The 22,316-nt window shown below is 35.7% G+C and overlaps 5 protein-coding genes and 1 pseudogene across 7 annotated transcripts in view; 3 read left to right on the top strand and 3 right to left on the bottom strand.

Moving 5' to 3' along the window:
* LOC110421365 (uncharacterized) overlaps window positions 1-61 on the top strand; it is a 691-nt gene extending 630 nt beyond the window's left edge. Inside the window, exon 2 of the mRNA XM_021434953.2 lies at window positions 23-61. Coding sequence (XP_021290628.1) covers window positions 23-61 — 39 coding nt within the window. The remainder of the gene's footprint in view (window positions 1-22) is intronic.
* Window positions 7-2,284, bottom strand: LOC110421901 (uncharacterized). Of its 2 annotated transcripts, XM_021435625.2 has the most exons (6): window positions 2,014-2,284; window positions 1,551-1,900; window positions 1,138-1,260; window positions 839-1,045; window positions 638-745; window positions 7-546 (listed from the first exon to the last, which is right to left on the bottom strand). In XM_021435625.2, the coding sequence occupies exons 1-6, from the start codon at window positions 2,168-2,170 to the stop codon at window positions 190-192; spliced, it is 1,302 nt and encodes a 433-aa protein (XP_021291300.1). In that variant the 5' UTR covers window positions 2,171-2,284; the 3' UTR covers window positions 7-189. The 2 variants fall into 2 exon arrangements, with proteins under 2 accessions (XP_021291300.1, XP_021291301.1); XM_021435626.2 differs by lacking the exon at window positions 1,138-1,260.
* A 1,196-nt stretch (window positions 2,285-3,480) lies between these two features.
* LOC110421023 (FKBP-like peptidyl-prolyl cis-trans isomerase family protein) lies at window positions 3,481-7,021 on the bottom strand. Its single transcript, XM_021434463.1, is given in 8 exon segments — window positions 3,481-3,741; window positions 4,246-4,277; window positions 4,280-4,319; window positions 4,507-4,555; window positions 4,694-4,743; window positions 5,653-5,736; window positions 6,195-6,457; window positions 6,887-7,021. Coding segments are annotated over 8 exon segments (672 nt in total). The 5' UTR covers window positions 6,924-7,021; the 3' UTR covers window positions 3,481-3,624.
* Window positions 7,022-7,159: 138 nt separating this feature from the next.
* LOC110421024 (DNA-directed RNA polymerases II, IV and V subunit 8B-like) lies at window positions 7,160-11,772 on the top strand (annotated as a pseudogene). Its single transcript, XR_016351516.1, has 5 exons — window positions 7,160-7,294; window positions 7,478-7,556; window positions 8,648-8,788; window positions 10,829-10,923; window positions 11,048-11,772. The product of XR_016351516.1 is annotated as a DNA-directed RNA polymerases II, IV and V subunit 8B-like (transcript).
* Window positions 11,773-11,928: 156 nt separating this feature from the next.
* On the top strand, window positions 11,929-16,958 carry LOC110421022 (2,3-bisphosphoglycerate-independent phosphoglycerate mutase). Its single transcript, XM_021434461.2, has 9 exons — window positions 11,929-12,240; window positions 13,018-13,145; window positions 13,361-13,511; window positions 13,623-13,826; window positions 14,370-14,788; window positions 15,247-15,439; window positions 15,515-15,610; window positions 16,164-16,319; window positions 16,556-16,958. The coding sequence occupies exons 1-9, from the start codon at window positions 12,076-12,078 to the stop codon at window positions 16,718-16,720; spliced, it is 1,677 nt and encodes a 558-aa protein (XP_021290136.1). The 5' UTR covers window positions 11,929-12,075; the 3' UTR covers window positions 16,721-16,958.
* A 2,950-nt stretch (window positions 16,959-19,908) lies between these two features.
* LOC110421364 (E3 ubiquitin-protein ligase RSL1-like) overlaps window positions 19,909-22,316 on the bottom strand; it is a 2,944-nt gene continuing 536 nt past the window's right edge. Inside the window, exons 2-4 of the mRNA XM_021434952.1 lie at window positions 21,562-22,226; window positions 21,037-21,151; window positions 19,909-19,956 (exon numbers count right to left, since the gene is read on the bottom strand). Coding sequence (XP_021290627.1) covers window positions 19,909-19,956; window positions 21,037-21,151; window positions 21,562-22,214 — 816 coding nt within the window. The 5' untranslated portion in view covers window positions 22,215-22,226. The remainder of the gene's footprint in view (window positions 19,957-21,036; window positions 21,152-21,561; window positions 22,227-22,316) is intronic.

The following is a 22,316-nucleotide window of genomic DNA, read 5'->3' as shown; positions in this document are numbered from 1 at the left end:
TGTGACTTTAGTAAATCAACAGAAAAAACAGATCCAACAGGCAACATTTAACATTATATAAGTCCATGTATTATATAGACATCCAACAGGAAATTAGCAGCATTTATTACTCACATACATGGAATGCTTCTTTCCATATCCAAGGACTCTCCTATGTATTACAGGAATCAAACTTGTGTCTTTTCGCTATTAAATTCTACTCTTCTTTGCCTGTGCTGGAGCCACTTCAGTTTCTATGTCAGCGCTTGATCCTTCATGCTCCATGCATGATCTTTTTCTGGATGACTCCATTGGATAGGAAGATTCAGGTATGCCCCAGGAGGGTAAATTGGAGCCCTCTATCTCAGCAGCAGCTGCTTTGCTTGTACCATCAGGGTAGGCAATTTCATTGTTAATGAAATTTGAATTCCTGAACTCATCAGCATCTTGCTGGTTTGTACTAGATTGATTTTGAACCCCATCATGGTTATTAGGAGCTTCAAGCGCTCCAAACAACTCATCAAGGTATAACCCGTCCAAGTATGAATAACCAAAGTCAAACAAGTTCTGAATCATAGACAAGCAAATATTAGTTCTCCATATGTTCATACCATCTATATGGTTAAATAATTTAAAAGTTTCTCACCATTTGACTTACATCTGCTATAGGATGGTTATTGAAATTATAAGACAAGTCCAAGCCCTCATTCCCCGCAATGACGTTATGTTCATTGCTTCTTTCTACAGGGTAGTCTACCTGCAGATTCTGAGACATCCACGAAGAAACAATAGGTTTTGATATGCTTATAATCATCTACATGAGCAATTGATTAATAAAATTTCCAACAAGTATTCTTACTTGTGGAATTGCATCATGTGCAACATAGTTTTCAAAAGTACACGGTAGGTTGGAGACTTCATAATCATTCACGTCACATCTTTCTTCGGGGTAGGTCTCGTAATTATCAACAGGGACTTGTTCACTAACGCTAGACTGATTTTGCATCCAATCGTAGCCATTAGAGACTTCCATCTCTACTAATGGCTGGTCAAAGCCTAGTTGGACCTGAAACATGGATAAGCATAAGCTTGTTTGTGAGTGTCCGTCATCATTGACATGAAAAACCTGTATATAAGCTTTTGCAAAAGAAATCCAACCTCTGAAGTTGGAATATGATTTCCTAAGCAAGTAGAAGGCAACTGTTGACTTGTTTCACCTTTGCTACTTGAAATGTTGGTTGGCTCAGATTGTTTCATCAATTTACCAAGAAAAAATTCATTCTACACACAAATAAATGGGAATAAAGAAGTGTACATTCATGTATACACAAAACAAAAAAAAGTATAATATAAATGTTATCAAACTTTCAGGGAATAGAGCAGAACTCACACACCCAAATTTATCCTTTTTATCCGTTGTGAATCATTTAGGCAGTGATCTCCAGCTTTCTAATTGAGATTTTTTTTATAATTAACAAAATTTTGCAATTCATTAGGAAATCGAGACAAAATTGTGCACCAAAGTGCTTGAAATAAATACTATATCAGGCTAGCAGCCGAAAAGAACTTACTTGCAGGTTAGGATGAACATCAGTAAGTTCGTACTCATACAGTACCCAGGGGGTCTTGTTATGATAGCTATTTGTGGTCTTAGCTTTGCTTTTGTTGTCGTTTTTCTCATTAACTGCACTCGTAAAAAAATACAAATGTCTCTTGATGCCAATCTCTTTGTTGGAGTCACTAGCCCTGACCTTAACAGGGTTACCTGAGGGTTTCCACTTTCCCTCGTTGGTGGCTCTATTGATCGGCTTCCGCTTACCATTCACCTTGTTCATCATCTTCGGCTTAGTTTTCGGATTCTTGTACGTCACAGGATAAAGGAAATACCACACCGGATCACTTGATGTTGCCATGGAAAGCCCTATGGAGATTGAAAACCGGTATGTGCGTATACGCACACACGCACGCGCACGCCAAATATTTTGTCAGCAAGTATCCCTAAACAAAATTCTAAAACATGAACTCGATACGTACCGGGTAAATCCCAAGGTTCCCACTTGCAAATATCGATCCCAAGATCAGTAATATCTTGGACAAAGTAATCACCGCCGAGCAGTGTTCTGTTTCGTAGATGTCCGATGAGCTCTCCATCGGATGGTCGGAATCCATAGCCCTTACTGAAATTGTTCATTTCATAGGATTTTCTAGCAGAAACAAGAGAATAACAGCTAAAGCGAGCTTTGCTTTGATGGGTTATACGTTGCTTTCCCACAAGAGGAGAGGAACGCACTGACTGAGCGAGGAGTGAGTGAGTGACGAATGAATAAATATATATATATATATATATAAAATAATGAAGCTATGACTCCTTCGCTCTTGCGTTATGGAAAATATTCTAGGTGGACCCCACCAATTGCTCTTGTCTCCTCTGTCTGGAATTTCCAAGCGGGTGCATCTTCTGTCCTGCTTCTTTTGCTTTGGAAGGTCTATTAACCTATGTACTCTTATGTCTTTTGCTCCCTACAGAACAACAAGTTGTAGAAATGATTTTGATTATGTTTGAAATACTAGAATCTTCTATGACAGGCATCCTATTGGTTGATAGTATATATTATCTGAAATTATTTTTTATGTTATTTGGCTTCCGGAATCATCTATGTCATGCATGAATGTATGGGTGCTGCATCAGAGGTTGTTTGAGGTGTTGCTGCCTTGCCATCTTTTCCTCCTTGCTTTTCTGCTAGTTGGTTTCCTTCTTTTGTTTCAACAAAGTTTGCAACCCAACTCTTTTCAATTTTAATGTAACCTAACAACTTAAAATGCTTATGTATCAAAAAAAAAAAAAAGGAACTGACTATATACGATCACAATATGCTAGCAGCATAAAAGTTTCCAAGGATCCTGATAATTTCAAGAACCTTGTCCCTGTTGATAAAAGCACACCATTGTGTCAAAACTATAATCCCATTCTAAACTAGCTTTCTTGCAACTTGTCATGAATCCAGAACTTTCTTAACAGTAAACCAGACAATGGCTCCCATGATATGTTAGTTTTTCATAAGGTTTAAAGGTCAGGTTCAAAAGCCTTTATTTTCTCAGTTCTTGGACAATTTCAATAGTTAGAATTAGTATTATTAATCTTTTTTTCAATCCTTGCATGATAACAGTTTCAATTGTTAGAATTAGTATTAACAAGTTAACATCATTCTATTTCCTTGCCTCCTCTTGGGATTGTTCTCTTCTCTACAGTTTCAGATTTCTGTAAGCCTTTTTCATGGGATTGGATCTCTAGGCACTGCTTTGAGAAGAAAGTTAGCTGAATTTGAAGATAAACAATCATTGAGAAGATTAAAAGTGATACAACATTATTATTCCTCCTCATTGCTGGGTACTGTGTATTCCTTGTCTCTATCTTAACTTGCTGAGTAAGTAATGCCTGTTTATTAAAGGGAGGGTGTCAAGCTTTCTGGCGTTAAAACTCAAAAAATATGAAATCTGGAAACTAATGAATAACGCCTCTTCTATAATAATTGTACAAAATTTATAAAAAATGAATAATTGGAATCTAGGCAACCTCTATTATAGTTCCCTGTGGTTATCGAAGTGTAAAATAAAGGAATAAATACAATATGAAATGAAATTCTGTCACTCTTCATCTTCAAGGCCAGGTATGTATTCCAAACTCACATCGAAAATGACTGGACTACTTGGAGCCACCCGTGGCCTTCCTGGAGCTGAAGATAGACCCTTTGGGAATGCCAGCTGATCACAAACCAGAAAGAAGCATCAAACGAGGAATGTTAGATTAAAAGGCAGTGATTTTGAATGTACTTTGACATGAAATGGGAACCATTACTTGTAAGGGAAAGGGCAGTTTTCCTAATAGGCTTGCTTGGAAAAAAAGTTATTCCATGAGTCAGTAGATTAAACAAAAACAGAATAAACATATATGCCAATTAATCCTCATTAATTCAAAGCAGTAATGTTTCACCTTCAGCTTGCTGGAAGCTTTATCACCAACAGCCCAATGTTTCGTCTTTCATATAAATTTAACCCTACTCTATAAAATTGATTCTGCCTATTGTCTACCACAGGACACCAAACATCTGCAGTTTTTTCATCTCTGCTACTTGATAATTTCAGATGTACATATGATCTCATCTACTTCTGAACTCAATTAAGCAAATATCATGGATTAATTTAGCTCAACTACTTTCAAGGAAAAAATGGTTCTGCTTGAAAATTTGATAATATAAACTAGCTTACCGGTCCTGGGATATAAAGTCTGCGTTTCCCTCTACTTTCATGGTCAGGAGACCCTCATCAAGTCCCTTGATCACCTGTTCTACTCGTTAGATGAACAGTTAGTACTGCTGAGGAATCGCATGAACTTTACTAGATCCAAAAAGGTTTTACGTACAGAAAAAATTCATTAACTATTACACTTTACATTTTATTTATTTTCCAAGCACATGAACCAGAATTTTTATAATCAGAATCAGAGATAAAACACTCCTAGAGCTTTACCTGACCAGAGCCAACACGAAATATGTAGATCTGACCTTTCTCCAGTGAACTACAAATCATTGGGGAGAAGGGGAGGAAGGGGGGGGGGGGTGGGGTGGGGTTTCAAGTATCAGAATTCTGCATATGCTTCACATGCTCTATCATACCTTATCAAGTTGGAAACAATTTACAAAATTAATATGCTTACCTGTCAAATATTTGTCCAGAAGGAACCATGGCAACATAATTAGCAGCCACCTGAGAAAAATATGATGGCAAAGTCACAAGAGACAGCTCATAATTCATGAGTAACTACATACTAGAATGTTGGTATAAATGCTAAACCAAATAATGTATATGGAAATAATCAAAATAAACCTTTATGATTAGAAAAATAAAATGGAACAATTTTCTTCCTTGTCACTAATTTATGACATACTTATGACTCTTTAATGTACCATACAATCAATTCTTCATGTAAGACTAAGCAAATGGCCAGGTTCTGCTCAGACATGAATCTATTTTGGAAAGGCCAAAGTTAATGTCTTTAGCTTAGTCAGTTGAGCTTGCCAGCCATACATATATATCAAAAAATCATATGAATTGAGTCATTTACCTAAAAGGTTCTTGTATTGATTTAATTAGGAGTAAAATGAAGAGAGAAAACTAAAGAAGAAAAGATGGGGAACAAGGTTGACAAAAGAGAGTACAGCGGAACCTGTCATTAACATATAGTTTAAAATTTGATAGACTAGGAATAAGAAAAGGCACCCATCTAAAGGATTTAATAGTTGAAATTAGGATGTATAAAAAGGATGCACAACTGAAAAGACTCGTTACCTTTACCAGGAAAGGCAGTGGTTATAACAAGTGCCTGTGATGGATTGCTAGCCAACCACTTGTCAGGGTGAATAACATCTTTTCTAAATGATTTTCTTACTAAATAGCAGGCTTAGTTAAGCACTGATGGACCTAAGGTAATGTTTATGAGGCAAGGATTTCTCAAATTGACCACAAGTCCAGTTCAATTTGGAAATATGAGCAACACTGCGATAAGGGAATCCTCTGACTAGAAGAAGCCTTGAACAGGTTATATGTGGGACAAATCCGATTCTTCAGGTGGCAGGAAGAAAAAGCCAAATTGTAGAACAAGAACAATAGACACACCTGAAAACCAATCGGAGGAGTGGGGCCTCCACCAACTTTAATGTCCTTGTATTGCAAACCGGATTCTGTAGTTACCATAGGTACCTTCATTAACCAGAAGCATTAACATATTAGATACCAGCTGTCCTCCATGGAAATTAATTATCAAGTTTCAAACAAAACTCTTCTCAGTTGAATTATGATCTGCTAGTTTAAGCCATGTACAAAGATTAAAGTTACAGCATTACCAATTTATCATCACCTCAGATTTTTCTTTCGCCTTCATTAATAATTAGTTAATGTTCAATGTTGACTATGTATAAATTAGTCCTATACTCCGCAATCATCAGCCCTGCCAATAAAAAATTTCATAGCATCAACTGCAATGCCTAGGTAAACTTTGTTGGATATTTAGCACGGTTAAATTTCTTAATTAAAACACCACTAATGTCTCAGAGATGCAAGGAAAAAGTCATACTTTTGATATTGTTAAATGAGTCAACTAGCTGCCTAAGGATAGAGGAAAAAATTGAAGATAAGGGGGCTATGTAATCTCACCATACATTTTCAAGCTCTTTTTCACAAGCATCATCGCATAGTTTAGGCTTTTCTTCTGGGGGCAAGCCTGCACCATTGGCATCTGCTGAGTTCATTAAGAAGCTTGGAACTCCGAAAAGCAATCCCATCACATCCCTTCGTGTAGCTAAATTCAATCCATTGCTGTGTTTTCTGGTCTTAGAACTTGAGCACCTGACAAGTAGGCCTTGAGCCCTGCCATTTGAAATGACCAGATGATTGGCAGACAGACTCTTCCCAGATGCAGAACCTAACACGGTGCATTCAATGTGAAATTCAAAAGCTAAACCACAGAAATAAAGTTGTAGGCTTTGTATAATAGTAACAATATAACAATCAAATATACCCAAAGAAAGAAAAGGAATATAACAACCAAAAACAGAACAGAAAGAAGGAGTTACATAGTGCTAAACCCAACTCGCACAGCTGTGCCATTAATTGGGTTTATTTATTGTGTAAGAGTTGACATAAGACTGAAATAAAACATTAAGAGGGAACCCAGAAATAAAATAAACATAAAAATGAAAATGCCATTCTCATTTCCATCCTAAGTTCATAGTATGCAGGAATACATTATACATGGGTAGAATTTAGTAGGTATTTTTCCAATTTGCAACACATAATGGAAAAACAAATGTAGTTAGTGGAAAATAAGTAAGAAGAAGGTAAAAAAGATTACCAAGGGGTAGCAGCAAAGATGAAGGAGAAGAAGCCATGCTTAGTTTCTGTGTTTTAGAGAGAGAAAGTGAAGTGAGGATTTTTGTTGACGGCTATCAGTGGATAACGAAATCTTTCCTGCTGACTTGGCCTCCCTGTCCATGCCATACATACATTTTACTCTACCCAACATGCAACCAGTAATTGTTTCGTTGTCTCTAAAACTAACCCTGACTGTCGAAATTTATTACAAAAATGCCATGCACACATATTTCCTAACAAGCGGTGCGGAGCGGTGAGGACTGGTCATCTGGATACATACGGTACGGCGGTTCAGTTCCTTTCAACAGTTTAGGTGTCTCGAATTAAACGAACAAACCCTGTTTCGACCACTTCGACAGTCGCAGGAACATCATCAAACAAATCCCAGGTTTCTTTTTCTCTCTCTAAACTGTCTTTATTTCCTTTGTCTCTTATCTATATTTTTGCCAAAATTTTAGGACCAATGAAAATTAAAAAGAAACCCAAAAAAAAAAAGAGAAAAGATTAAAATTTTTTTTCCTGATATTGTTGTGCTGTCTGCATTTACTGTTTTTGAGGGTGAAATTTGCAGAGGATGTCCAAGATAGTACGTTTTGAGGATATTTTTGTGGTTGATAAGCTTGACCCAGATGGTAAAAAATTCGATAAAGGTAATTCTTCTTTCTCTGGTTTACCCAGTTGAGTATTGTTGTCTTGTGTTTCTTTAGTTGCTTTAGAATGTGGAAGTATATTTTTTTTTTTGTCCTTCTGCATGATAAGAGAGTTTAAGGAAGAAAGATAACATTAACTTGAAACTATTATCTGATAGGAATGTTAGATTTATTGTTGCAAGAGCAAGTTTTCTCCTGCTAAAAACTCCTTTCACTAGATGTTAGTTTCATTTGGATTGAGATATTACCTTTGGATGGCATTAAACCTTGCCCAATTCAATTACTTGTTTAATGCTTAATCTCCTTTCTTCCTCTCTCTTTCTCTCTCTCTCAAACAAGTTCAATTTTTGTGATTCTTAAATCCTAGTTTTTATCTGGAAAAACACATATACGCTTGGACTTTATAGTTTTAAATCAAATATATTTAGAAAATAACTACTTCATGAATCATTCTTAAAATGACACAAAGAACATGAATCATTCTGAGTCTGCCACTCTTCAGCCCCCTTCCCTTTCTTTAAATTTGTAAAGAAAAGCATGCTTTTACATATACTCAGTTAGCTGCAAGATCTGAATTTACGATTGTTTGAGGACCAACTACCTATATCTTGGCTTAACAAGAAACACTTGCCTATATCTCGAACCAAGTCTAAGTGGCATTACTAATGAAGCAACTATTTAACACTTTCAAAACATAGAAAGTTGTAAAAAGCAGAGTCAGGAGGAGCCATTGCATGCTATTTCTTTTGTTTGCAAAACACTTCTAATTAATGCAATTTTTTGGGAAGGAAAAGTTTATGTATTTATCTTTGAATACTTCTCAAAGCTATTTCCTTGCATCTAATGCCTACCATTTGAGCTCCTATACTTAGGAATAGAGGTGCAAAGGAATGTTTAGCTATGGCAGCTATAATGTAGTTTAATATGGCAAATTGATTATTTGCTATACTTTACTCTGAGTGTGTTTACACTGTTCCTGGTTATAATAGTTATTACCAATCCAATTTTAACATATTTTAAATAAGTTCTTTGATAGGCTTTGCCATTTATATTCTTCTATCTCTATATTTGTGCAATTCCTTGTATTGAAGCACGGAGCCAGAACTGCGACATGTTCACGCACCTAGATGTGAATACAGAGGTATATCCTATGCATGTTGGTGACATTCACAATGGCATTGGCTCATACACTGAAATTGGATGGTACACCTGACATGGGCTATTATACTCTGGTAGTCTTCTTACACTTGTAGTTGTATGTGTAACATTTCTTTGTTAATTTCTTTGCTGCAAGAAACGACTTTGTTGTTGTGAATGAAATGTGCATTTAGATCTCCTTAATTCTTATCTTTGGGGTTTGATTTGGATGGTAGCAGTCATTGTTCTACTCGACCTTTTGGGGTTGCTAACAGAAACCATGCTTCAGTTTTCAATTGGTTCAATTGGATATCTTGTGTGCTAACATTTGAATCTAATTTGTAGATGCAATATTTAGATAGTTGAGCATTCTGCTTGCCATGAAAGCTTTTCACAATGTAGATAAACGCATATCCAATCAGACATATATATTTAACTTAATGCATTTCTGTTTCTAATTTCTGATTTAGTTTCTTATGGCTCTTTTTACACAATCTTGTTATAGATTTTGAAATAAATTAAATTATAGAAATGAGCATAATTTGAGTTCTTGTCGAGGCATGTTAACTGCTTTTCTTCTTCTTTGTGTGTGTGTTGGGCACCTGGGGAGGGCATGTTGGAAAGAGAAGCATCTTTTTTTTCTTTTTCAGATGAAAGCATTACAGCTTGAAATTAAGATTTCTACCGAAAGCCTTGCCCTCCCAACCACCATAGTTTACCCCAATTGGCTACTGTGAACTTAATACTATTGGATGCATGCAGAAGTGGTTTGCAATCATAGTTTAATTAGTTAACAATAGCGTCTTGTTAGGCTCAAGTTACAAAAGAAGTTAAATTGTTTGCATGAGTTGCCACATACATTACATGCGATTTCAATCTGTCTTGAGAGTTTCAAAATGAAATTCTCTCCCTTCCAAGTTCCCTATCTTCTCCTCCCTCTCCCTAATCTGTTTTCTATTAGAACTGATCTTTTAATGGCAAGTGATAGGCCAAAATTTGCCCCGGAAAGGAGGTGCAGAATATCAATCTTTCCCATCATCTTCTTTATCCAGCGACACTGACATAGGGTAGCTTTTTCTTTGCTGTGCTTCTCTGTCTGAGAAAATCGTTGCTGCTTAGAAAGGTTCCCTGTTCCTTTGTCCTCTTTGTATGCATAATTAATGTACAATATTCTATTATTTGATAAATAGCTCAATACAACTGCTCAATAAGAGAAAGAACAAAGAGAGAGATCATTTGTTGTCATTTTGAATCTCTGGATTTGGAGCAGCTTGTCAACTATATAATTGGTTTTGCAGGTAACCACAATTATATTACCTATGAGTACTTTTCATTTGTCGGACCAGGAAATGAAACCCTTAGCTTAGTTGAGACAAATTTAACTACATGGCACTTTTTGTTTTTTATAAAAGAAATGGAGCATAGAACACCAAATTTTGGGTCTTTATTGATTTTTTTTCTATAAGTGATCTTTTATGTTGATCTTTGTGGTTGTGCTTTTTTGGAATTGAGTTGGAGCCATGCACTGCTTAAATCATGATGTTGCTTGAATGTGCTTGATTTTTGTTCGGATTTGTTTTTTTTCTGATAGAATTTGGGTTTATAGTGAGAAGTGGCAGAACTGTGAAATGGAAGAAGGAAAGGAAGGAAAGGATAAAAAGATGATGAGATGAGGAAAGGCAGAGTGTGTAGCTATTAACAGTCGCAGGAGACGTGCTGAGAATGGGTTTATGGATTGAGAAAGAATCAGATAAGAGAGAGACTATAACTTCAGAGACAAATATAGTTGTGTGTTTGTTTGTGAGAGAGAGGGAAAATTTTTTGACTTTATAATCTGACACCTGGTAATTATGTGCCATGTATCTCAGGGAAGGCATGGACGTTTTAATGTTTGTAGTACCTGGAGAAAGGAGACTAGTAGAATGTCTTGATCATCAACTAATTAAACCTCCATACCATGATTATTACAATTAGAAATTCTGAGATGTTCTAGTCAGGGAGGTAAAACTTTATGGATAGAATGTGTTTGTGTGTGTATATATACATATAGTTTGTTTATGTGTGTTAACTTAAACATATTACATATACCATATGTTCTTTTGGCATATGCCTAATACAGTGTACTTGTATTCCAGGGTGGGAGGAAGTCTCTTGCAGATAAGTACGAGTGCGTCATGCATGGCAAGCTATACAAGATCTCCGATGATGGTTCAGGGAAATCGCTTAAAGTGTATGTCATAGTACCCAACTTGGCCATTTATATTTTATATTCCACAAGTGTCTTCTGTCTGATGTCTTTGGGCTTGAGTAGTCTTGCTTGATCTCAGAATTAACATATGCTCTTATGTTTCCAGGGAGATGTATGTTTCGGATGGTGGGCTTCTGATGATGCTCAGGGGAGAAGCTTCTCATGTCTCCCAGTTTGAACTTGACCACAGGCTGTTTCTCCTCATGAGGAAGCTGTGAAGCTTTATGATGATTCCTCACATATCACTTAATTAGGGCTAAAATTATTGGCTTGCTTCTATGGGCTATGCTTGGATCAAACAGTGTCTTCAAAATTTTGATTAAAGCAACCTAAAAATAGCAATTCACAGCAAAGGGTAAAATTAAAGGAAAGAAACTTGTGGGAAAAAGGATACCAAAACGATTCCAAATAATATTCTTCCTAGAGAATAATCGGGCAAGGAATAAGAATATTCTTCTTGGCATCGTCCAAGTGTCAGGTACTTTTGTGGTACTGAAATCTTTGATCTTCCATCTTTAACCCAACTGCTTATTTACTTTATTAATATTTCATTTAATTAAATGAAATTGCTCTAGCATCCCATTGAGATATCACCTAAAGATAAATATCACCTAAACCCTAAACCCTAAAAGCAAATGATAAATATTACCTAAAGATAAAATCATATCTGAAAAAAGTGGAGATAACCCACTCAATTAAAACAAAGATAATGACAAATAATTCCAAAAAATTAGGCTCATAACATATAATAATTACTAGTATTTTCTGGTGTAAAAAATGAATAAAAAATATTTTAATCGGTTGATGAAAAAAAAAAGTGGGTTCGAGGCTTTCCAAAGGGTACTTCAGTTTCAGTCATGTTAGGTAAGATGATCACGTGCTGATGCACAAGCACACGGGTTTGCTATGCTTTGTCTCCACGCCATCGGATTTATAAGTCAAACCTGAATGGTTCACGCCTCACGCCTAACCCTTAACGCCGTCACCTTCTTGTCATTGGTCAGGTTTTAGGATTTACTTTTCAGCTTTCGCGATTTCACCTATCGTCGCTGGTTTTTCGATTTTCCATTTATAAATAGCGAACCCTCCGTCTGTTGTAACCAAAAACTAAAAAAAGGGCAGCATCTGTTAACAATGGGGAGTTCAGGACAGATGTCGTGGAGGTTGGAGGATCACCCTAAGCTTCCAAAGCGTAAGACCGTGGCCGTCGTTGTTCTCGATGGCTGGGGCGAGAACAAGCCCGATGAATTCAATTGCATCCATGTTGCCCAAACTCCCACCATGGACTCCCTCAAACAGGTTGATTTCTTACTATCAGTGTTTGTTGCTGAATCTCAATGTAAAAAATTGTTATCTGCTGTGGGTAATCATTAAGTTAACAATTGATATAATCTCTATTGCTATTATTTGGCATGGATCCCTTTTTCTCTATGCAAGTGAGGCTTACATCTTGGAGTTTTTTTTTTTCTTCTTTTGAAAGTTTGGTTTTAGTTTTAGGCTTTTACTGATTAGATCTATGTATTGTTAGTTGAATCTATTGTTGTCATTCTTACATTATCTCTGAACTTAAGAAAGAGATTGGGAAGTTTTTAACATTTGGGTATCTCGTCTGGTGTTAAGTGTTGTATCTGTAGCTCAAATGGCTGGACTCAGATCTACCTTTCTCTATCAAAAAAATGAATTTTTAAGGTATTTAAAAAAATAAATAATGATACGTTTATGTAATCTGACTTTATAATTTGAAAGATGTTTGCTTAATGAGATGGTGTGATTTGTTTGACTAATAGTACAGTGCATCGAACTATTGATATATTTATACATACATACAAATATATATATATATTATTTATTGGGATTCATAATGTACATGTTTGGTGTATAGTTTATATCAGCTTTATTCCACCAATTAGGATGGGGGGTAATGTTAAAAAAAAAGCAATTTATGTTACCTTAAACTAAAGGGATCATAAATAATTTCCATTTTGGGACCTTGTTACATTTTTTTGGTTCATAAAAGGATTCCATATGCGATTATGTAATGATACTTAATTTGAGTGGAATTGGTCTTGTTGATAGGGTGCGCCAGAAAAATGGAGATTAATCAGAGCTCATGGAACTGCTGTAGGGCTTCCAACAGAGGATGACATGGGAAACAGTGAAGTTGGTCACAATGCTCTTGGTGCAGGGCGCATTTATGCCCAAGGGTAAGATTTTAAGAGAACTTGTTGTTTGTGAATATGATTGATATTTTGACAATTTAATTTGATGTAGGCTTTGTTTTACCTTCTTATTTCATATTTTGCATGTGTTTTGCTTTGTGTGCCCCGCCCGCCTTCCCTTTCTTGCCTTCCATGATGGACTTGTTGGCAAATTACTGTGCTGCCAGTGTTTTAACCTATTAATTCATTTGTAACTGTAGGGCTAAGCTTGTTGATCTTGCTCTTGCCTCTGGGAAAATCTATGAGGGAGAAGGATTTAAGTATATAAGCGAATCTTTTGAAAAGGGAACCCTGCACCTGATTGGATTACTTAGTGATGGTGGTGTCCACTCCCGACTTGATCAATTGCAGGTAATAGTTTGGTGATTCAGGACTGGCTCCTAGCTTTTCGTGGTTTGACTGCTCTAATGATAATTATTTTCCATTCTGTAAGGTCATATATTTACTTATCTTTTTCTGCAGTTGTTGCTGAAGGGAGCTAGTGATCATGGTGCTAAAAGAATTCGTGTTCACATTCTCACTGATGGTCGTGATGTTTTGGATGGTTCAAGTATAAGCTTTGTGGAGACTCTTGAGAATGACCTTGCAAAATTACGTGAGAAAGGGGTTGATGCCCAGATTGCATCTGGTGGAGGCCGCATGTATGTCACAATGGATCGTTATGAGGTGAGAAATAATTGTCAGAGTCCTAAAAGCGTGTAGACCAGTTAATGTGATTCTATTGTTTTGCATTAACCATTTGCAGTGGTTCTGTTATTTTCTTCTTTTTTTTTTTTTCAAAGATCTGAAAGAAAGAAGAATTTTGATTATTGTTTAATCACTCTTTGTTTTTCTTTTGTTGGCATTTTTTATTCCTCTATTTTTTTTGGTAGATTTTCTTCCTCTGTTGTTGCTATTGATTTTATGTAAAAGTAAGAACCATTGAATGATTCCTATAACAGTTGTGATAAGGAAGCCATCTCATGAATGATTTTGGCAAAAAAGCATCCTGGTGTGCAAATTTTGTTGGCCCCTTGGCTTGAGACATACTAGAACCACTTGCCTGTGTAACAGAGTGGGTTACTGTTCAGACAAGGCACAGAAGTACCTGATGAATCACTCCTGAGGAAAAGATTCTACCTTGTCCAAATGGTTGGATCATGAATAAAATGTTTTGTCTTTATTTAAATGCATCAAGCAGCTCATTTTTTGTGAATGAATCTTTTGTAGAATGACTGGAATGTTGTCAAACGAGGATGGGATGCTCAAGTTCTTGGTGAAGCCCCTCACAAGTTTACAAATGCTGTTGAAGCTGTGAAGAAATTGAGGGAAAATGCTAATGACCAGTACTTACCTCCCTTTGTCATTGTTGATGAGAACAAGAAGCCTGTGGGCCCGATAGTAGATGGTGATGCTGTTGTTACTTTTAACTTCCGAGCAGATCGTATGGTTATGCTTGCCAAGGCACTTGAAAATCAAGATTTTGACAAATTTGATCGTGTAAGATTCCCTAAAATTCGTTATGCTGGAATGCTTCAGTATGATGGCGAGTTGAAGCTTCCAAGCCGTTATCTTGTTTCTCCACCTGAGATTGAAAGAACATCCGGTGAATATTTGGTGCATAATGGTATCCGTACTTTTGCCTGCAGGTGTGTTTAGCTCAAGTTATTATAATCCATATCTGTGATGTGCTTGGTTTTAAAGAACAAAGTGTTCAAAGGAAATGAGCTTTTTCTTTGATTGATCACGCAAGGGGGAATATGATTTGAGCAGTGGCCCATAGGCCTACATATTCTATCATAGCTTGTTATCAAGCTTCTTTCATGTTACATGTTACCTCTGTATTTACTTTGTAGTTTGGAAATTCCAAGTCTATATACTTATCTCTCAATGTCAAAGTTATTCCAGGCCCCTAGCTGTGATCACCAGGAGAAGGGAAGGTTCATAAGATTTGTCTTCCACCATTTGTCTGTTGTAGTGGTCAAAGAGTTAAATGACTAATTTTATTTTGGAATTATCCTTTTAGTGAACTGTGAATTATAAATTGTTATGTCTAATTATTTTCTTGCTTTGCTGTATGTTAATTCTCCCCTTCCTGGATCAACAGCGAGACTGTCAAATTTGGTCATGTCACTTTCTTCTGGAATGGAAATCGCTCTGGCTATTTCAACCCTGAAATGGAAGAATATGTGGAAATTCCAAGTGATGTTGGCATTACTTTCAATGTTCAACCAAAGATGAAGGCATCGGAGATTGGTGAAAAGGCTAGGGATGCAATTCTGAGCGGCAAATTTGACCAGGTGATCAATGGACTAATACTAAAAAGGCATTCAAATTGATAAGGATGCTGATTTTCCCTTTTCTTATTGGTTTAGGTACGTGTGAACATACCAAATGGTGACATGGTGGGCCATACAGGAGATATCCAGGCTACAGTTGTGGCATGCAAGGCTGCTGATGAAGCTGTCAAGGTATGATGGCTCTAGGTCATTCTTTAATTGTTAGTTGGACTTCCTAATGATTTTATGACATTTTAATGATTTATAATCAGTTATCATTTTGCTTGTAATAAAAAGTATAATTAGAAAGATAAAATGAATGTAGATGTTTAGGGGAAAATGATGTTAAATGGGTCATCCGTGTTGGGCTTCTCTCCAGTTCACTAGTTGAAGCATGGACTTGCACTGTCCAGTCTGCAGTCTGTGTAAGGCACTGGAGAGGGGCCAAACTCAACCTTTATATGATGTTAGTCAGAAACCAGTATTTCTTTTGCTATTTGTTTCACATATCATTGGGTGTATCACTCACTTTTTAATTCACGCCCAAGTTTTTTTATGTTTAAGTTGTATTGGTGTATCCAATTTTACACTGAATCATAGCAAGTCTTGTAGAATGCCCATTTTTGACATTCACACCCAAGTTTTTTTATAGTTAAGTTGTATTGGTATATCCAATTTTAGACTGAAGCATAGCAACAGTCTTGTAGAAGAGCTTTCCGTATTTGATTATATGGTTGGGCTGCAGATGATCCTTGATGCCATAGAGCAAGTTGGTGGAATATATGTTGTGACGGCAGACCATGGCAATGCTGAGGACATGGTGAAAAGGAGTAAGTCTGGCCAACCTCTTTATCACAAGAATGGCGACCTGCAGATACTCACCTCCCACACTTGTCAACCTGTAAGTTTCAAACATCTATCTTGGAAGAAAAAAAAAAAAGAGGAAAAGATCCTGGATGTGAGTCTAGTTTTATCTAATATATATATTGGGGCGGCTTGAGGTGAATTTGCATATTACATTCTATCTATCCTTTTTGGTCAGAAGAAAGAGAAGGGCACATTATCAAAATCTCTTATTTCTTCAGTCAGAATCATTTTTTCTCAATTTCTGATTCGTAGTTTGGATTGTCTGATCAGGTACCTATTGCAATTGGAGGTCCAGGAGTGGCACCTGGTGTTAGATTCCGCAAGGATGTTCCTGATGGTGGACTTGCCAATGTGGCTGCAACCGTCATGAATCTCCATGGTTTTGTAGCCCCTAATGACTATGAGCCAACACTCATTGAAGTAGTTGACAACTAGGGTAGCATGAGAACATGTCCTAGATTATGTATTGCGCTATTTTGCGCTAAGGCGAATGCCAAATCAAACAATTTAGAATAAGTATTTTATTCGGTTGAGGGAAAAATTTTAAATGGTGTATTTTGGATGCCATTTGTGGTTGAGTTATAATTCCGAATTGTGTACGGAAAATTAATTTTGGGCTTCAATGGCCCTAAATTTTACCTCATAATTATCTCTCACTCGTTTTTGTGTCTTCTCCACTGTTGTTTCTTATAAATGGTTAGTTTTAGGCTTGATTGCCTTTCATATATTTATCATAATGTTATCGTATTGCTTTCCCAGTGAAATTTGATTTGCTCATGAGGGGAAAGGAGTGATCGTGGAGACAAGGAGAATGGTGTGAGCGGTGTAGCCGATTTGGGTATTAGCAGTGGAGTTTGAACTCTTGTATGGGCCAAGCCAACAAAACTTCTCACTTTCGATGTAACTCATGTTTTCTTTTCAACATCATTGGGTTTTCCTCTCTCTAAATCGTGGCATATAATATACAGTACTCAAGTTGAGCATATTCCAAATGTCAAGCTTTACAAATTATACCATTTGTATCACGTTAAAGCTAATTTATAATACAAGATCATGCGTAAACATATCAACTTATAACAAAATCAAGTTCCAGATTATTTTGAATTCCAAATGTGGGCTAAGTTTATAATATATATTCTAAGGTTCCTTGGGTATAAAATGTTCTCTATATATAATAATATATTCTGGGGTTCCTTAGGTATAAAATATTCTAGGGTTCTTTGTTTGAAAAAAAATATAAGGTAAAATAAAAAACAATAATGGGATTTGACAAAATATACACTTACCATAATTAGTTTTAAAAAATTTCTCTTAAAAAGAATAATAGTATTAATTATCAAGTTAAGTTTATATGAAAAAACAAGTGTACTCTTTATTATTTATTTTTTAATTTCATATTTTATTTCCTTTTTGGTTTGTATAGCAATACTTGAGTTCCAAAATATTTCCCTCATAAAATATAAATGATATTGCACAATATATGGCTTAACATGTCCTCACCTTTGGGTATGTCAACACTTGCATGCCGAGGGATGCTGTCTCGTTTTTCAAAGTTTGGAATTCTCAGCAAAGTGGAGAATGTCCTTCAGTATCAGTTGGTCCGTTTGATTATATGATATGATATTTGATGTAAGAATGTGAGATCTGATTAAAGTGAAAGAAATTGTCAAAATAAGAGTGACACGCTGGGTTAAATCTAAATGGCCAAGTGACATCGCCGCAATTACTGAAATTGCAAATGATCCGTCTACTGCTTCAGCCCCTACCTTAAGAAGGCTGACCAAGGGCAAGGTCACTTGGGAGTGTCCAGCTGCGGGTTGGTTCTAGTTCAACACCAATGGGGCGGTAGAGGATGTCCAGGACATCTCGGAATTGGAGGGGTGTTACGTGATGAAAAAGGGGCCGTCAAAATGGTCTTCTCTAAGAAAGCAGGTTGAGGAGATGCTAACCTGGCGGAAGCTCTTGCAGTTAGGGAGGCCATGATCCTGTTTGCTGCATCCTCCTGGGCGACTCCACTGGCATCATTATTGAATCGGACTCAATGAATGTGGTCGCCTGGGCGTCACTTCCTGAGATCCCCTTGGAGTCTAAGACAACTCTTCCTACAGATTGCTTTTCTCAAAGGCAGAGTTGCGGGTTGGCAGATTAGGCATATTCTGAGGTCTGGTAATGAGGCAGCAGACAGCCTCCCTAAATCAGGGATTGATAGAGCTCATGATCTTCTTCGCATCTGCCCCTAGCAGTTTGAGTGTTTGTACGACTGCGCTTGGATATATATGCTGTTTCCTTACTGCTGAGTTGAAGTTGCAGGTTTGCTCAGAGAAGAGAAAGCTTTTTGATCAATCTCACTCAGGATAAGACAGCCACCATTCTAGGAACGCTATGACTCCTTTTTTTGGTTTGAAAGAGGAGGAAACATCCAAAACAGTCGTGTTTCTTACTCTTACTTTCCGTGATGTTTTATGGAGGGTAGTTTCTTGCTGATTCTTCATGATTGTTTATATTTTCTGCAGCTTATAGGCTGATTGCTGGTTGATTTTTGTAAACCAGGTTTCAGGAAGGACACCTGGATTGCGTTCTCCCTACCCAGGCCCCTTCTCTTGTTCACGGGGATTCCCCTTTTGATAGTAATGGAAATTACTTAATCTTCAAAAAATAAAAAATAAAAAAAAAAGCATGCCCTCAATTTGGACACCTAGCCAGTCCACCTCTTGTTTTCTATTGATGTCATCGTTGCAGTGATCCTTCAGGACCAAAGCCGATGGAACAAGCTCCATGTGTGCAGTAAAAGCAGGTGTTCTCTAAGACAGTTGCATAGCAGAGAAGATGAGAAATGATTTGAGATGATAGGCCTGCATCAAGGTTTGGGACTCCAATATTGAAATGGGAGAAATGGGGTTTATACATAGCATGGGAAGCACCTGCATCTAAGTGTGTAGTCCAACATATACCAAAAATATTTTGTAAATTTAATCAAAACATATTCTTTAGTTAAATAAAAACGTATATTATAGCAATGGCTCGAGGGATATGTTAAATTATATGAAGGCCACAATAATTCTTTTTTGCATTTGATTAAAATTCAATTAATAGTATTTCATTGTTATTAAAATATTCCTGATTTGAAGTTACTTTCTTTTCTTGCACGATATTTTGGTATAATTGCTTTCCTTATGATTTAGATTTATGCAGTCGAATTGGAGTCTATGGTTTCACAACTTCGATACAAATTTCTTTCCTTAAATACTAAATATAATACGTAACAAGAGAAGGATAAAGAAATATAGAAAATATTAGCTTATATATGATATGCACTACATATATATATATATGATTGATATTCATAAAAACTCATCTCCAAAACATGCTAAATCAAAATATAATTAATTGTACAAATAAAATGAAAAAAATAATATTTGTTATAATTACATCACATTCTATATATAATCCTAAAATAGTTAAAAGAAGAAGACGTAATTTAAGAAATTCGAACCATTGAAATTATAAAACTTAAAAACACTACCGATATTAGAATTAAACAAAATGTTAAACAGAGAAGTTCGAATCGACGCACTTGCGTGCAGCAAGCTCGTCGAATACCAATGAAAAAAATTGTTGGCGGACTACGGTTGATTTCTTTTCCACATGCATGGCAAAACAAATTCCCACATCTGTATTCATAAGTAATCATATTAAGTTTACAATTCTGACTAACTTTTAATTTTATTTTTCCTTTTTTTCTTTTTTTTGGCAGAATTTTGTTATAAACAAAAGTAAAAAAATAATAAAACTTACATCATAATCAATTAAAAATGAGAAAATAATTAAAAGATAATCTTAATTTTACATAAACATATTCAAGAATTTTTTTAGGTGGTGTCATAACTAAAATAATAATAATAATTAAAAAATATAAATATGTTAAAATCCATAAACTAGAATTTTAAAATTAAATAAAATAAGATCTTACATACCAAATTATCTAATTCAACAATTAACAATATGACAATTTTTTATTCATTACTCAAAACTAAATATAAGCATCCGTAAACTATATAAAGTTAAATACAAAAATTAAATAATCAAACGATATATCTACAAAATAAATTAACAAAAGAAAGACTCATAATTAAAAGATAATCTTAAGCTTTGTTTATTGATATTACTACTTGAAAGAAAGACTCCAACATGAAGGTGTGGGATTCCATGGGAGAAATGGGGTGAGAAAGAGCTAAATTTAATTGTGTAGTCCAACATATACCAAATAAATTTTGCAAAGTTTAATCAAAATAGGATCAATACTATATATATTTTAGTATATATAAAAAAACGTTTATAAGAATGGCTCAAGGGATATGTTAAATTTTAAGAAGGCCATAATAATACTTTTTTGCATTTGATTAAAATTCAATTAATACTATTTCATTGTTATTAAAATAGTCCTGATTTGATGTTACTTTCTTTTGTTATATGATATTTTTGTATTTCTTTCTTTATGATTTAAATTTATGCAGTCGAATTGGAGTCTTTGGTTTCACAACTTTACTTTGATACAAATTTCTTTCCTCAAAAGTCATCTTCAAAACTTTATAAAAACCAAAATATAATTGTACAAATAAAATGAAAAAAAAATATTTGTTATAATTACATCACACTTTATATATAAACCTAAAACAATTGAAAGCAGAACGCATAATCTAATAAATTTGAACGAATAAAAATATAATTATTATTAACAAAATTATAAAAACTGTCAATTGGCAAATTTCGTACTGACGCATTTTCTTGCAGCAAGATCGTCGAATAAATGTTCGTTGACTAGGGCTGATTTCTTTTCCGCATGCATGGCAGAACGCATGCCCACATCTGCATCCATAAGTAAGTTTAGAGTTCTGATTAATTTCTAATTTTATTTTTTTTTCTTTTTTTTTTCACAATTTTGTTATAAATCAAAATTAAAATGTAATAGAACCCTAAATCATAATTTTGTTATTTGGACTTAAGGGTGTATTTCTATATTATATATAATACAATTTTAAGAGGAGGAAAGTGGGATCAAGTTCGGGTCATGAAATTCCGATCAATAGGGATTTAGATATCATTATGCATTAAAGGGCGAGCCTAAGGTTTTTCCTTATTCTAGTACAATAGTCTAATATTCTAGTTCCATCACTGTTAAACAAAATAAAGCAAGATGGACATCCTTGTTAACGTTAACCAAGAAGGAAACCACAAATGACAAAAAAGGAGAGAGAGGGATGAAAACAAGAGTATACCTGCAGTCTATTAATAGACAGCCACTCTCTCGCTCCACAGCATTTCCACACTTAGGGCACCTAGTCCACTTCATATTTTCTATCAACTGCCCAGCTAGAACATCGTTCTTATCTCTGAACATTCCCTTCTCTCTACATCCATAACCCGCATGCCATGGACTCTTGCATTGAAAACAAAGCTTCTTCTTGCAATTTGGACAGGTAGATTTGTCTACCTTATCGTTGCACTCGTTTACAATCAAAGCCGAGCAATCTCGATATGGGCAGTAAACGAACCTGTCAGAGTAGTACTCTAAAACAGTTGCACTGCAGAGAAGATCGCACCATTTGTCGAAGAGATGGTTCGAGATGACAGGTCTGCAAGAAATCGGGTCCAGTGAAGAATCGCAGTTGAGCGCGGGGCAGCTGATATTGGCGATATTGTATTCCATCACCTTCGCTTCAATATATTTGGCTATGCAGTCGGAGCAGAAATCATGCTTGCACATGCTTCTGTTCTTGAACTTGTTGTCTGCGCTGACATTTTCGATGCAAATTTCACATGTGAAGTCGGAATCAGGCTCTTTTGATTCGGATATTTCATCTTTTTGGCTTGGTGATTTGGATATTTCAGCTTTTTGGTTTTGTGGGAGCTTTTGCAGCGTGTTTCCCATGTTAGGGTTTGGCTACAATAACAAATAAGTTTAGGTTTAGGTTTAAAGCTACATGGAATTTAGAGAGAGAGAATTACGGTGTAAGTGGAATTCTACTTGGAT

Source organism: Theobroma umbraticum, unplaced genomic scaffold (assembly GCF_002168275.2).
Source record: "Theobroma umbraticum cultivar Fairchild unplaced genomic scaffold, ASM216827v3 scaffold_130.0, whole genome shotgun sequence".
NCBI classification, from domain to species: domain Eukaryota; kingdom Viridiplantae; phylum Streptophyta; class Magnoliopsida; order Malvales; family Malvaceae; genus Theobroma; species Theobroma umbraticum.
The sequence above is the reverse complement of the archived record's forward strand: the minus strand, read 5'-3'. Positions and strand labels throughout refer to the sequence as shown.